The sequence below is a fragment of the Mucor mucedo genome, assembly GCF_025094135.1.
Source record: "Mucor mucedo strain NRRL 3635 chromosome Unknown EV154scaffold_253, whole genome shotgun sequence".
In the NCBI taxonomy this organism is placed as follows: Eukaryota; Fungi; Mucoromycota; class Mucoromycetes; order Mucorales; family Mucoraceae; genus Mucor; species Mucor mucedo.
In genome coordinates, this window is record NW_026252537.1 from 28,765 (window position 1) to 44,015 (window position 15,251).

The 15,251-nt window shown below is 39.9% G+C and overlaps 5 protein-coding genes across 5 annotated transcripts; all 5 read left to right on the forward strand.

The window, feature by feature from the left end:
- Positions 1 to 1,176: 1,176 nt before the first annotated feature.
- On the forward strand, positions 1,177 to 4,485 carry EV154DRAFT_557103 (uncharacterized protein; the record flags this gene model as incomplete). Its single annotated transcript, XM_051605399.1, has 6 exons — positions 1,177 to 1,252; positions 1,289 to 1,376; positions 1,439 to 1,510; positions 1,568 to 3,648; positions 3,678 to 3,829; positions 3,856 to 4,485. The coding sequence occupies 6 exons, from the start codon at positions 1,177 to 1,179 to the stop codon at positions 4,483 to 4,485; spliced, it is 3,099 nt and encodes a 1,032-aa protein (XP_051450412.1).
- A 394-nt stretch (positions 4,486 to 4,879) lies between these two features.
- On the forward strand, positions 4,880 to 5,825 carry EV154DRAFT_608086 (uncharacterized protein; the record flags this gene model as incomplete). Its single annotated transcript, XM_051607657.1, has 1 exon — positions 4,880 to 5,825. A coding segment is annotated over exon 1 (540 nt), but the record flags the coding sequence as incomplete, so codon positions are not given.
- EV154DRAFT_571916 (uncharacterized protein) lies at positions 4,922 to 5,281 on the forward strand (the record flags this gene model as incomplete). Its single annotated transcript, XM_051606300.1, has 1 exon — positions 4,922 to 5,281. One exon carries the CDS (start codon positions 4,922 to 4,924, stop codon positions 5,279 to 5,281), a length of 360 nt encoding a protein of 119 aa, XP_051450414.1.
- A 6,751-nt stretch (positions 5,826 to 12,576) lies between the features above and the next one.
- EV154DRAFT_583529 (uncharacterized protein) lies at positions 12,577 to 13,435 on the forward strand (the record flags this gene model as incomplete). The annotated part of the gene is made up of 2 exons (XM_051606710.1): positions 12,577 to 12,606; positions 12,830 to 13,435. 2 exons carry the CDS (start codon positions 12,577 to 12,579, stop codon positions 13,433 to 13,435), a joined length of 636 nt encoding a protein of 211 aa, XP_051450415.1.
- A 144-nt stretch (positions 13,436 to 13,579) lies between these two features.
- Positions 13,580 to 14,540, forward strand: EV154DRAFT_488516 (uncharacterized protein; the record flags this gene model as incomplete). Its single annotated transcript, XM_051599128.1, has 5 exons — positions 13,580 to 13,861; positions 13,887 to 14,025; positions 14,058 to 14,177; positions 14,222 to 14,321; positions 14,384 to 14,540. 5 exons carry the CDS (start codon positions 13,580 to 13,582, stop codon positions 14,538 to 14,540), a joined length of 798 nt encoding a protein of 265 aa, XP_051450416.1.
- Positions 14,541 to 15,251: the final 711 nt, after the last annotated feature.

Consider the following 15,251-nt stretch of genomic DNA (forward strand, 5'->3'; position numbering starts at 1 on the left):
AAAAAAAAAAAGTAAAAATAGATATGAAAAGTGTTTCCTTTTTGGTTTTGGGGTTTTATTTACGTTTCCTTGCTGTACAAACAAAACAATAAAATACAAATACAATATACGAAAATAGTTTTTTTTTTAAAATTGCCTTAAAAAGCGAAATTTATTTATATAAAAAAATGGCCCACAAAATTAGAAACCAGCAAAAAGCGCCTGTTTGCCCCTCGGGGCTACGCAGGCCAACCAGGCAGGCTATTCAGCCTTGACAGACAGGGCAGACCACGTAGCCCAGACAGGCCACGTATGACACGTATAGCAGACAGTGAATTCAAGCTAGAAAACCCACGCAAAACTGATTCTGTTTGAGCTGAAGCTACGGAAAAAGGTATTAATGTGATATTCAAGTGTCTGTGGTAGATGTTGTACTTACATTTTATCCGTGCTTAAGCAGTATCACGAGCTAATTTATAAAGTGAATAATGTGTTTAGTAAAACGGATAATGATTAATGTTAAAATTATATTACGTTGTATGAAGCTTTACGCGATATATCTATTGACAAATGAAACGCGTTATGTATTAGTTTAGGATGTAAAATAATCACCAAGATATTACCTACGGTATTTCAAAGAGAAAAGAGCCTCTAAAAAATAAAAAGGCGTTTGTTAATGATATATTATTACAGTGAAGCACAGTACAGAATAAAGTATACCTTTATAGATACACATCTTAAAAGTAAAAGGGGATAGAAGATTATATTATTGCATAAGTCATGAAATAGCTACCTTTTTCGCGTTTGACTTTGATTAAATTGAATGTGAGAGAAGAATTAGTAGAATGCCTTTGGATAGTATTGTTAAGACAGATGTTCTATGACATACCATTGTTCATAAGCATCATAATATTACAAGCAACAATCACGCGTTTGTGAAGACACGCCACGGTTAAAAAAAATACGTAAGAGAAAGAAAAGCGACCTAAGAAAGTTGGGTTGCGTGACAAAATATCGTTCCGCAATGACGTTTGTAAATTATTGCACCAATCAAATTGACAGCTTATGTCCGCATAAGCTAAGCATTAAACACGTTTTTTGATCTGAACGATATATAAACCAAACACAATCCCCAGAGTGCACTTTATCAAAATTCTTTATTTTATTATAAACAACTTACTTTAATTTTAAAACACTATGAAAAAAACACCTGGAACAAATAAGTTCCGTGCAAAACCTGCTTTACCGCCTCAGGAGCAAACGTGTCTGTTATGTAAATACTGTACAATTAATCGACACTCTTTTAAAGTGCATCAAAGATCAGGACACCACTTAGAACTTCTGGAGGCGATTCAGTCCAATCAAGGATCACTACCTGCCAATGACATCCAACAACAGTAAGTGAGCGTCTTCATCAATTTAAAAATATTCAGTTTGTACTTATCATTATTATTTTTAGGAATACCTCTGACGAACAACCTACTATCCCGCTAAGTGAATATCGTAGTTTTGATATGGAGTCCATTGAAAGGTAAAGTTATTTAAGGCTGTTAAATATATTCAAATTACTTCCATCAATATACATTAGACCAATCCAACCTGAACGCACTGCCGAACCATTGTCTGAGCCTGCAAATGAATTTGATGAAAATCAATATGATAATTATGATGGTGACGGTGATGATGATGAAGAAGAATTTGATGGTGGTAATGCCTTTGACCATTTCAACAATGATTTTAACAACGGAGGGGAATCTGATGATGATAGCGAATCTAATGAACCTCCCGTTCCTGTTAACGACGTCAACAACGGCTCTAATGGTGATGGTGGTGATGATGGTGATGATGGTAATGATGAATATTATGATTTGAGCGGTGATGTCAACGACAATCCAGCATATCCTTTCAAAAATGAATACAGAATGCATGCCCTTCTTTTCTTCAAGTCTGGTAGCTTTAAGTATTCAGAAGTCCAAATCAAATCAGTTCTTGATTTTGGTAAATATATGGCTGAAATTGCAATCAAAGAGTACAGAGCTCAACTAGCTTTGGATCATTCTGATGTTATTTATGATTTCCGTAATTATCCCACTCCCCACAGCGTTTCCAGATTTCACAAATCCAAGAAAAGTTGTATACCTTGTTTTTCTCATGCTCCCCATTGTGCGAAAGATAATAACGGCGGACTTCTTGTCGAACCTACTGAACCTGCCACATCAACTAGCACATCTGGTACTGCTACTGTAGCTGACGCCTCTGCTCCTGCTCCTGCCTCTACCTCTGCTCCTGCCAATACCTCTGCTCCTGCCACTGATCCTGCTGCAACAACAAATACAACTGCTTCTGCACCCGCTGTTCCTGTTGTTGTCGCATCAAAGCCTGACTTGTTTCTCAATGATGTATCTGAACACTTGCGACTTCTCGTAGGTAATCCTTGTATGTCTGGTTTCCTGTCAGATCTTCCTGATCGAACACCTAACCAACGAATCAAGCTAAGTCAAGGTGAAAAGTGGAATTGTGATAGATTGTTTGAGCATCCCATGATAAGTACTGGTCCAAATCTTCAACTCTGGGTATCGGATAAAGTCTCTTTGCTGTCTGAGAGCAATATTCCTCTTCGTGATCGCCAATATTTTAAAGTGGCCAAGATATTCCAAATATCAAAAGTTGTGAACGTTGATTTGTATCCAATTAAACCCGATAATAATCTTGGAATTTGCTGTTTATACGACATTCTTCTCAACTATCCCATAACCGACTTTGACATCAATAATGTCTTTCGTGCCGAACATGAATCCTTCGATGCATTTACCAGCTTACAACATATAAACGGTGACGATTATCATTGTTCTAGAGATGTTGTTGCTAATACTCGATTGATTCGCGCTCACCAGGACATGATTGATACTGGTAATAAGTACAAGCGTCCGCTGCCAATTAGATCACGTATAAAAAGCATAAATCCTAATTCGTCAAACTACCAGGTCGTTAGAGTAATTCCGTACAACCTTTGCTCTGATGATACCAGTGGTAATTCCACATCAAAATGGAATTGTTTCTATTCGTGGTCGATGAATCCCGCCGCTGTTCCTCTTAGTGTTGCCAATCATTATTTGAATCAATTTTTTATAAATGGATCAAATCGTCATACTGCTATGGAACAGTTGCCTTCCCTTGTCCCCGATTTGAAGAAACTGGAAACTGGTCTGCCGATGTTTGATGCTATGTTCAAGGAAGAAGTCTTTGTTGTTGCTCCTCTTTTGTTTATCAAGGCTGACAATCCTTGTCATGCCGGTGTTACTTGTTTGAAAGCTTCAACAGCTACTTATCCGTGCAGAAAATGCTTCTGGTGTAGACATGCTGATGCTTTTGATCCTAATAGAATTACCACGGCCGAAGAACACATGTCAGTTCCAAACGATGACTCGAATAGTACGGATTTCTCGATACGTGTTCGTAACAAACAGGGTGATTATATCATGGTCGAAAACTTGATGGACCTCGGCTTCAAGGAAACTTCTGGCAAAAGGCTTTTGACGTTGTCTTCTTGGGATCCTAGCAAGGATACACCGGTAGAAATTCTGCATGGTCTATGTCTCGGTTTAATCATATACACGTTCAACAAAGCTCCTGATTGCTTTTTCGACAAGAAGCAGGTTGATCGCATTAGTTATTTGTGTGCATAGTATGGGTCTAAGGCTTTTACCAATTTGTCGACGCATCTCAAAGGATACAAAAGCTTTCTTTAAGAGACTTCAAACTTACGATTCAGATGCTCCCAATTGTTCTCAGAGTTGCTCGTGACCACATTGATTTCCTCAACCTTTGTAATGATCAATTCCACCGAATGGTAACGTTATTAGTACTTTGGACAAGCTTGGTGAGCTTTGCTCATCGTGTTATAACTGTGAAATACATAACAACTTTTCTGCCTATCTCGATTTATTGCGTCAATACGTTGATGATACTGTTATTGATCTGGATAACCTTGATCGTACCGTTGTTCCCAGTAACCGACGTACTCGTGGAGAGCCAGCAACAGCAACGACAACTGCCTCAGTGCGCAGTCAAACTACTTTTGAAGAGATCTATGGTCTTTCTGGTGAACAATGTAATGGTGCTACGATTCCATACGCCAAAACTGGTGGTTCATTGTGTAATCGTTTAAAGACTCATTTGATAGTCCATTTGGTAGAGGATTGTCTTCAATTTGCTTCTCCTGTGCTTCTCGCAACTGAAAAGAACGAGCAATTCAACAAACGCATTAGGGCAATTGTCATGAAGACCAACAAACAAAACCCTTCTCGTGATTTGGCTCTTATTTACGGTCGTGAGGTAATGCTGAGAAGTATTGCGATGGGTCTTGTTTGGGATAACGGTATGAAAACTCGTGGTAGTCTGGTCAAAGCGTGGTTCGATAGGTACAGTAAGGACATGTACTACTCTGCTAATCAGGAATTCGGCAGTACTGAGTATATTGCTCGAAAGAAGATTGCTTTAACATGACGGCTATTCTCGATGTTGACTTCGATTCTCTTGGGGCGCTTCGTCTGCTTGGAAAGGTCGTAAAACTTCGCGGCGATCAGGCTATTGATGAGGTGTATGAACTTGTTCCCAGGCCAGCCTTCGTGATTTACGATGACAGTAGGTGCTCTCAAGATCGGAAACCGAAAATAAATTGCCCAGTTTTTCTACAAAAATAGTAAAAGAAGTGCTTGAAAAAGCGATCTAAAAATGGGCAAAATAACACACATACATATATGTGTGGAAATAAAAATCTGATCAAAGTCAAGGTACATTCAAAATTATTCGCTTGAAAAAGAAATGATAAAATAACAAAAGTTTTTAAATCCACATTTTTTTTATTTTTATTTTTATTTTTTTTATTTTTATTTTTTTCCTCCCTTTTACTTTATTACTACTTTTTATCACTTACCTTACTATGAACAACACTGAAGCAAATAACAACACACCCAACAACGTACGTGGTCGCGGACGTGGTCGTGGAAATGGACGTGGAGGTAGACGCGGACGTGGCAGACACGCTGGCACCTTTGTGTTTGTTGAACCTACTGTTCAGCACAACACCACTCCTGTCAACAACAGCAATGCCCAAGCTGAGAACAACAACGCTAATGTCGAAGATGACAATGGGCCTTCACGTCCATACAACGTATGGCCTGAGGTTGCAATTTGTATCCTTCTTGAGATCATGGCAGGCACCTACAATCACTTGTTGAGAAGAGGAGATACTGCCTTGAAACAGTTTATCTGGGTTCATTCGGCAGCTCTCTTGAAATAAAAGATGGCTGAATATGCAAACACCGATGCAGTCAGGGCTTTTATAGCAAATGTCACGCATCTCAGTATGCAACGCAAGTGGAAAGACATGAAAGCCAGATTCACCAGAGCCAGAAATGCAGCAAGAGAAACAGGAGTTGGTGGAACTGTCCCAGACATACCATACTATGAAGAAATTGCCAAGATCACTCAGGATGATCCTAGCATCCAACCTGAGGTAATTTACAAAAGCGTCAACATGGAGGAGAATGGCATTCGATCATATAGAAGATCAAACGACGTTGATTTAATGGATGCCATTGAATCCGATGGTCCCGAAACTACGTACTTGACACCTACGGAAGTCGATCAACTTGTGATTCAAAAAGCTTTTGCCGATCGATACCCCACTGAAGGATCTTCAGTACCATCATCATCAACAGCACCTGCACCTGCACCACCATCAACGCCCTCATCCGCACCACCATCTCCACCTACATCCGCACCACCACCAACCTCAACACCAGCAACCGAACCACCAACACCAACACCAACATCAGCATCCGCAGTACCACCAGCATCGACAGGCGCCACACCCCCACCTCGATATACATCCGCACCACCTCCACCTCCATATTCATCCGCATCACCTCCACCTCATCAAACATCCGCGCCTCCACCTCAACAAACATCCGCGCCACCTCCACCTCAACAAACATCCGCGCCACCTCCACCTCAACAAACATCCGCACCACCTCCACCTCCACCTACATCCGCACCACCTCCACCTCCACCTCCACCTACATCCGCACCACCTCCACCAAGATCAACCCGCACTTCGAGAAATAATCGAACTTCTGGTGAGCAGTCTTCGTCAACTTTTGATCCCATCGAGGCTGCTCGTCAGTTGTCAGAGGAGCATATGGCACATGCCCGCCAACTCGGTGTAGAGATGATGGATCGAATGGCAGCGGTACAACGGGAAGAAAGGGAGCAAAGAATTCGTGACCTTGACAGTATGTTGCAAAGGGTCAGTCGTAATCGACAGACTGCATTGGAAGATATGCAAACAAGAAGACGGCAAGAGTCCAGAGAGAGATATCGACTGCTAGAAGAATCAAGAAGTAGACGAGAGGCCGATTTGGAAGAGGATAGACGTAAACGTATCTCTGATATGGAGACTATTATGAATAGATTTGCAGCAATTCGAAGAGGCGATAGTGATACCAATCTTGGTTCATCTTCTACTGACAACAATAATTAAATAAAAAATATATTTAATATAATAAAACCTTTTGAAAACTAAGCAAGTCTATCTGTTCCCCTCATGATGTTGTTTCTTCTTAAGATAGACATTGCCTTAATACGGCGCATACCTGCAGCATCAATGGTAGCATCGGTACCGAGGAAAGGAAGCGGAGGTTCGAAGTTCACTTCATTTTCAAATTGGTTTCTACGGTCTGCCTCAACAAATCCCTCAAAATCCAAGTTTCCATCCAAAATTGCCTCTTCGATATCATTTTGGTTTACACAAACGTTGTGCAAACCACAGCAAGATATGATGGTTTTAGCCATTCTATCAACGCTGAGCATATACAAGTGCTTCCAAAGGAATCTCCACCTGGACGTGAGCCCACCAAATGCATGTTCAATTTTAATTCGAGAACTAGAAAAGGTTGCATTGAAAATTTTTTCTTCCGCAGTGCTTTCACGTCGGCCATGGAATGGAACAATGAGATTAGGCAGCAAAGGGTAAGCCGAATCTAGGTCTCATCGTTAATGCTTTGTATACCTTAAAATAATTAATGAACTTACCTCCCAAAATATAAGTGTTTGCAGGACACCATCTGGCCGCATCCAACAAAATTTTGTGATAAATCACGCTGCTTGTGAATACTCTGACATCATGGTTTCTGCCTTAATATAATAACAAACGGTAAGCTGCTGTATCATTTTTTTATCCTACCACATGAACTTACCGGAATGCCCAGTTTTTACGTACATAAATCGAGTACGGGCATCACAAATTGCCATCAAATTCATGGATGCATGACTCTTTCTATCGACATAAGCGTTTCCATTTATTGCTGGTTTTTGGATCACAACCAGCTTGCCATCAATTGCACCGAGTACACCAGAAAGTCTCGTGGCACCAGGTTCACCAAGTTCTGCAAACTCACGAGCATTGTTCAAAGCTCTCTGTCTATCTTCGATGGGCCATGTTATAAGTTCGGGAGTAATCTCCAACATGGCATCAATAAATCGGTTAGTGAAATTATTGAATGATCCGGCAGTTACTCCAAGATGAGTTTCGGCAATTCGATAACCAAAATGCGTGTTAGCAAATCTCCAAAGCACACACGCAACTTGCACTTCTACAGAGTAACTACCTCGCAAAATTGATCCAAGATAAGCAGCACATCTACTCAAACGATTGACGAGCCACTCGAAGGTCGACTTGTTGACTCGATAATGAGCTCTATAGCTATGGCGGCTGTTACGATCGTCGTTCAAGTTGGGATGTTTTATCGTCCAGTATGTTTCGTACGTGTCCATACGCTCGGTTCTAACAACCCTTCTGTGCGATTCTCGGGTCATCATCCCAGGGTTGCTTATGAAGATGTAATAAAAGATGTCATAGTTGATTAAAGCGGTTGCATGCAAAATTGTTTCTCTAACCCAAAGTTGGAACAAGGAATAAACGTCATATTTGCCTTCAAGACGAGCATAGTCGGCAATAATGTTCTCTTCGGCAATGGCAACCTCTTGTTCAAGCATTTCTTCTTCTAAATCGAACTCTTCGTCAATTCTAATGATTTCTTCCATCACGGCATCGAAGTATTGATCTTCGTCTTCAAAACGGTCAGCACCATTTCCCATCCAAAGTTGCTCTTGCATTATATCGAAAAAAGTTTCGTCAATTGGGTTCATGGTAAATAGGTACTTTAAAAAAAAATAAAGATAAGCGAAAAGGAATATTCCGTTTTTTTTATTAATAAAATCACGTTAGGTCTTTTAGTAAATTTGAAAGTGAAGAACCGTCACGGCATCACCTGATCGATGAAATTATTTTTTTGTTCAATTTAAAAAATTCCGTTCACACCCAAAAAAGGGGTCCACCGGCTTTTCGAATTTTACCTTGAGAGCACCTAGTAGCCTCTTTCTGTCTATCAAGCTGACGAAGGTGGTAATCTCCTCACCAAAAAAACTGAAGAAATCTTGGACTTGCTGAAGTATAAAATGACTATGGTGGAATTGCATGACATGTCTCAGGAAACTAAGATTGACACTGTCAAGTATTCTCTTATCAACAAGTGCAAGTTCGGTACTTTCTGGTGGCTCCATAACACTAATGGTTATTTCAAAATTTTAAAAAATGAAAGAAACTAATCATTTTGTTTTTTTTACATGTCATTTTTTCAAAAAAAGTTAAAGTCTCTTCCATTTTGTTATCCAATAAAAATGCTTAGCTGCACGAATCGCTATCCTGACCCCCATAAAAAACGCTTAAGTAGTTTTCAAGGTGCACAAAACCTTCGTACAGTTGTTTATTTCGTAACATCTGGCCTTCAATCACGTATTTTGTTTTTTCGCCCAATCGCAAAGTTTTATTTTTTTTAAAAACAATTCTGACACGGGAATTTACTTTTTGGTGCCGAATTTAAGAAATATTTAAAGTTTTCCACTCGTTGTGTATATTCCTATGAAGCGCTGTTAACCGGATCCATAACTTAATAATAACAACCAACAGAAAAATAAAAATGTTTGGAAAATCGCCCTATGAATCTGTATGTGATGTCATTACACAAAATACGAAAACCTTAAACGATTACGATACTTTGGAGGGCGCTGTATTTACGTTTTTGAAATCCAACCTACGTTTAAGGATGTTCGGATATGATTTGCGACTTACCTTATATGGGAAATTAGCTTAGATAGTTCTTATATCACTTTAGAATGCTTGAACCATTTTGGTACCGTTTATAATTTCTTAAAATCTATTTTGGTCATTAGTTTGATGTAATCAGGGAACCCTTAAGTATCGGATCTGTAGGGATAACGAACCAGAATTCTCTGAATTATCGCATAACAACGGATAACGGTCCGGGGTACCCTAAAGTCAACGGATTTTCAGGGATAATGGACCGGAGTAGGCTGAAATCAACGGATTTTGAGGGATAACGGACCAGAATTCTCCGATTTGTATGATTTAGCCTGCTGACATGAAACAAAATATATTGATATCTTAAATAGGAGATGTACTGATATGGACAAGCTCCGTTTTTTTTTTTTTTTTTTTAAAAAAATGTTTTTCTATCAATATTTTTTCCTAAATTGAATTCTGTCAAAATCCCATGTTGCGATATTTTTTCAATATTAATCTACTGCTTAAAAATGAAAAATCTTTGGGCATCGAATGTGAAGCCTCCAGAAATAGACGGTCGTAAAATGGACTACTAAAATGCTAAAATACCTAATAAAATTCTATTACTGTTTCCTTACCTTAATTCTTCTAAAATGAATAATCAAAACAACAACAACAACAACCCTATCAATCACCAATTTATTTAAGTGACACCAAATGGTGTAGCCTATGGTAGCAACCTTCGCATGCTACTACTGTTTCAAAAGAACAGGAGGTTCCTGTCGTCGTTCCTGCTGCTGCCGCCGTTTCCCCTGCTGCACCTGCTACTGCCACTGCTGATGCCACAGATGCTGATGCCACTATTAAGTTTCGGATACCAGATAGACGACCTCAAAATGGAATTCAGCTAGGAACTTCGCGCTTATTGAATTGTATGCTGATTACAACAAGCGGATGGAGTCCAATTGTACGCTAGCTAGACCAAATGAGTTGTACCATGCATGTTGCGCTCATTCAAGAGCAACAACAGCACCAATGGAAACAGACCTTTGAGTCCATTGAAGTCTAATTGGTCTGCTCCCAGTGCTGCCTTCAGACATCGCAATGATACGTTGAATCCAACTGGTACGGCACCGATTGAAAACTGGGTTTACCATGATGCGATGGAGAACCCCACCAGTGACATGCCCACCGTGACGCCAACTACTGTGTATACCTCTCTTTCTGGAGAGACGATAGATAATCGTGGTGAAGTTGCGGTGCTAGACGAGTAAGAGCGGTCAAAAACTGTGGTGCTAAGAAGGGTGTGGCTCTTGGGACCGGTAGTTAAAGTAGAGCGGGCAACCAAACGATCGAGTATCTGGTCACCTCTAAAGAATGAGATTGAGGCATGTCGTTTTGAGCATGGAGAGCCGGAGCGTAGAAAGTTCACTAAATATGTTGCTCGTTCGACGACGTTTTTCGGTCAGATGTTGGAGTCCATGGAGAAACGGGACCAGGTGCAGTCTCGCATTGCTGAGTAGATGCAGGCCAGTCTGAATATCCAGCGCGAGATGCTGATGGTAATGAAAGAGGATTTCGGCTCAAGCAACAACAACGCCACCAGCTACAATGCGTTTGAGAACGGTGACTACAATTACACCAACAACACCAGCCACTACTTCCGCCCTGATGTCAATGGTATTCCTGAAGCCTATGACTATCAGTTCAACAGTCCTTCTGCCAGCAGCAACAGCGCCTACAACAAACACCGACGCCAACAGCACCATCACCAGCAACATCGTCCTTAACAGCACCCTCCCAAAAAACACCTTCCGCAAGAACACCTTTCCCAATAACACCTTCCCCAAGAACACTGCCTCCATCCCCTCTGCCAGGCGCATGGCGATTGATGGCAGTGTCAGACGGTTTCTCCTGTTCTGTCAGACGCGCTTGAAATCACTTATCCTTCGTCCGATTAACATAAACCTCAAAACAACGACTAAAATATATTTGGCTTTTTTTCAAAAATAAATTTGTTTTGTTTTAAAAAAATTTAGTTCTTAGCAAATTTAAGGATAAGCTGCATTAAAGATACGCAAGCGGGCCCTGTTACCGATAACACATGTATCACCCTGCTCTCCAACTACAAGACCAGCAGGCTCAAGAACCACACCATCGAAACCTATCTCCCCTCTTGCCTTACTTGCATTGTGTAGAATAGCACACGACCCGATGATATTATTGATATCCAAATTATTATACACGTAAATATGGAATTGTGTGAATCTTCGCCGATGAACGAACTTACCAAGAGTTCTTTCAATGGCCATTCTTCTGGTTGAATGCGAATAGTTGAATAACCTCTTGCGCGGATCCCGGAGACATTCACTTTCAGGGAATCGTGTAACCAAATTGGCAATGGTCGGATAGGCCGAATCACGTAGAAAATAAAATCCTTTAGTAAAGTAATGCCCAGGATTATTCATGACCTTCCAGCTGATATCACTGGAATTATAGGCTGAGGCATCGTGACTTCTGCCTAGTGTATTCAAAGTAAATTAGTTTCCAACTCTCATATTTATATCGGTCATTATTACCAGAGTCTCCTACGCGAATGTAAGTAAACCTACATTTATCGTCACGAACAGCGGTAAGTTTAATGGTGTAGTTGTTTTTTCCGTCACGGAACCCTGCTCCATAAGCAGCTGGAGTTGGCTTATGAATGGTGAAGTTTTTGCCATCAATAGCACTAATTGTATCAAGAATACTTACACCGGGAGTGTTGTTGAATCCAGCAGATATAGCACTCACCATGGCTGAATTGGTAGGCCAATCTATCATTTAGCTAAGCACATCTTTGAGGGTCTTCACCGTACGCCTCGTGAAATTGGTATAGCTGCCATACAAAATACCATACAGGACATACATGTTTCTGTATCCAAAAGGACAATTGGCCAGTCTTAAAAGACAGGTAGCTATCTGGATGTAGATAGGAACGTGGTTTGGTGTCTTAAAATTAAATTCGGGATGAGTAGACAGCATGTTGACAAGCCAACTGAAAGAGTCCCTTCCCATTCGATATGTGGCACAGACGCTATCTACTAGGTTTTCGTCGTCGTCGCTGAGGTTGGGGTGTTGTACCTTCCAAAAAGTGTATCTTTCAGACACTCTTGTGGCACCCACACCGACAGTTCGCGTTCCGGTGATAATTGCCCCGGTCATAAACAAAGGCAAGGAAGTCATAACTATTCCAATTTCACTAGAGAAATCGGCAGCAGAAAAGTCGTACTGCAATTGCTGTTCTCTAAGCAAATGCACATTACTGACAGTAAGGTGCAACAAGTCTACAATTTCTTGGTTCTCCGTAGCAATGCTATCACTAAATGCATAAATAACAGCTTGTCGTTGTCTTTACATTTCGAAGAGGAGAAAAATTTGTTGGCGAGTTTGAGAATTCATTGAGAAATTAAATGGAAACAGAGAAAACGACAAAAGAACAGGTAAAACAGGAACAAACGAAAAAACATCTTGCCGATATTTTAGTACAATCGAATTGCACTAGTTCCAGGATAATATTTATTTTTATTTTTTATATTTTTTTAAAAAACCAGTTTTGGAAAAAGATTGACCTTCAAAAAAAAAACATTTTAAAAAAAACGGCGCTTGTCCATATTAGTACATCTCCTATTTAAGATCTCAATATATTTTGTTTGATGTGAGCAGCCTTATCCTGATGATTATTTGAAGGTCACTGGTTTTGTTCCACCAGATTTCCGCTATGGTCAGCAAGCATATTTAATCGAAGGAGCAAAGATCTTTATATCTTATAGCAACAATTTTCAGATGCGTTTGGGAAGTCATCTTGGACAAGCTGTCAATCATCTACTTCGTATTCGACAAAGAAAAGCCGAATTAATTGCTTATAGAAGACCTAAAAGATTAATTGATGCACTGATAAAATCTGAAGTATACAGAGAAATAACTGAGCCGGCGACAAGATTTAAGGAACTTATAGCTAGAAGGTTACCTCAAAATTTTGTATTGGACGGAGAGCCGTTCGGGGACCCTATCTACAATAACGCTCTTGAAATTCTTCGCCCTGTCCTTACCAGTTATCCCGTTGACTACCGATTTCGTGGGAATAGCATTTGTTACGATTCCAAAGCAGGACCAGTTGAACATATGCGGACTTTTTACGAACTGGCTTTATCATTTATTGATATAGAATTACCTGTGTTAAATTGCTTCCCATTACGCCGTTCTTGGATTCCTTGCTACACAACCATCGATTCAAAAAAAATTTGTCAAAATAATCTTGGTCGTCGGTGAACCAATCGTCAAGATAAGATAGCACTTTGGTGTGAAGTAATTAACCTAAACTCGGATGCACTCAAACACCACGAAAATGGCGAGTTTTAGTTTAGAGATACTATTTAAACGGATGGAGTAGGTGTAACTGTGATCAAGAAAAGAATGAATCGTGAAAGCAGATATACTGCTAGTTTTGCTGTTATGGTTGAATCAATCCAGTACATTTCACAAGAGATTGCTCAAGAAACTGTTGGAAGATGTGTTACAATTGATCCGGGACGAAGAGATTTGCTATTCTGTGTGCATGAAAACTCAACCTCAAACAATTCAAACAAGTTTCGATTTACCAAAATGTACCAAGACACGTTTGAAAAGATCAAAAAATACGGTGGAATCCGTGAAGCAGTGAAACCCGCTAGAGTAGGAGCCGCTGATAGGCTTTTGGTTAATTATGATTCCTTGAATAGAGATGAATTTGAACAGTATCTTGAAAACAGGTCCAGTACGACAGGCATCATCCAAAGGCACTAAGTCAACTTCCGAACCAACCATCGTACTGCTCATCCCTTGCATAGAGCATTGCGGCTATCTGCCTATGTTAGAACACAGTAAGGAAACCAGGATCTTATTTCAAAACTAGATAAACATTTTGGTCTCGAAGCAGTTTATGTTATGTGTAACTGGTCATCTTCTATTACAAGATTTTATGAGCGGTCCGAGGCCTTGGATTCCGTCGGTTGCTTCAAAAAGCTGGAAAAAGGTTGTACTTGATTGATGAATTTAGAGCAAGTCAGTACTGACCAGCTTGTGAACGTAAAAGTCTTGAAACGTTTCGGATGGCCGATAACATGCGCCCTCATAGACGAAGAACAAATCCTCGTGGAATCAGCCATGGCCTCTTAAGGTATGCTGATTTTACGTGTTTATAATTGTTTATATAATAATTTTCTTTTGTTCTTGTGACAGATGTACAAATCAAAATTGTAGAGCTATGACTGATAACACAAATATAATTGTTCCTCGTCTGTGGAATCTTGATAAGGAGCCTTGCTTGAACATAGTTGATATTTTTCGATCACTTCCAACTGAAAATGGCATTCCCCCAAGATTTCGACGTGTATAGGTTTCCTAGAACCAACGGAGAAGAGCAAGAACCAAAAATAAAGAAGCAAACGTTAAAAATGTACGTCGACGTCGCAACTAGAATTTTCCACGCCTGTTATCACAGGTCAACTATAGATACACTTAAGTGGTAAGCTAATTTTTTTTCGGAAGATAAACTTAATTTTTTTACTTTGTGAACGAATTTTTTTTTATTTGTGAACGAATTTTTTTTTTACATTTTGATCTAATATTTTCTAACAATAGTATACTCGTTGTGTTTTCAGGAAGAAACACTAACTTCATGTTCACCGGCGTGAACTTCAACTTATGCACTGCGGCATTGTTCGAAAGAATAGCCACTTATCTACCCTCTCGACCAAAAGCAATATCCAATTTTTTTGATGTAACCGAGAAGATCTCAGAGGTCATCCAAGCTTTGGGCGAGTGATGATACTCCACGTAACGACGTGTACCAATAGCTGTCATTGATGTCAGTTTGGGGTGTTTTTCTTGTTGCAAAGAGGGTTTGTTGTGTTTGTAGGTAAGTAAAATTATAAGGCGGTATACTGGATTTCCCACCTCATTTTCCAATAAATGATTAAATTTTTTCCAAGTCAGACGCTCATTTTTCCAAAGTGTGGTTGATAATTTTTTCCAAAAGCTACAGCTTAATTTTTCCACAAAGTGTTTTTATTCTTCCAAAAACGTTACGCTAGAATGAGCATCGACA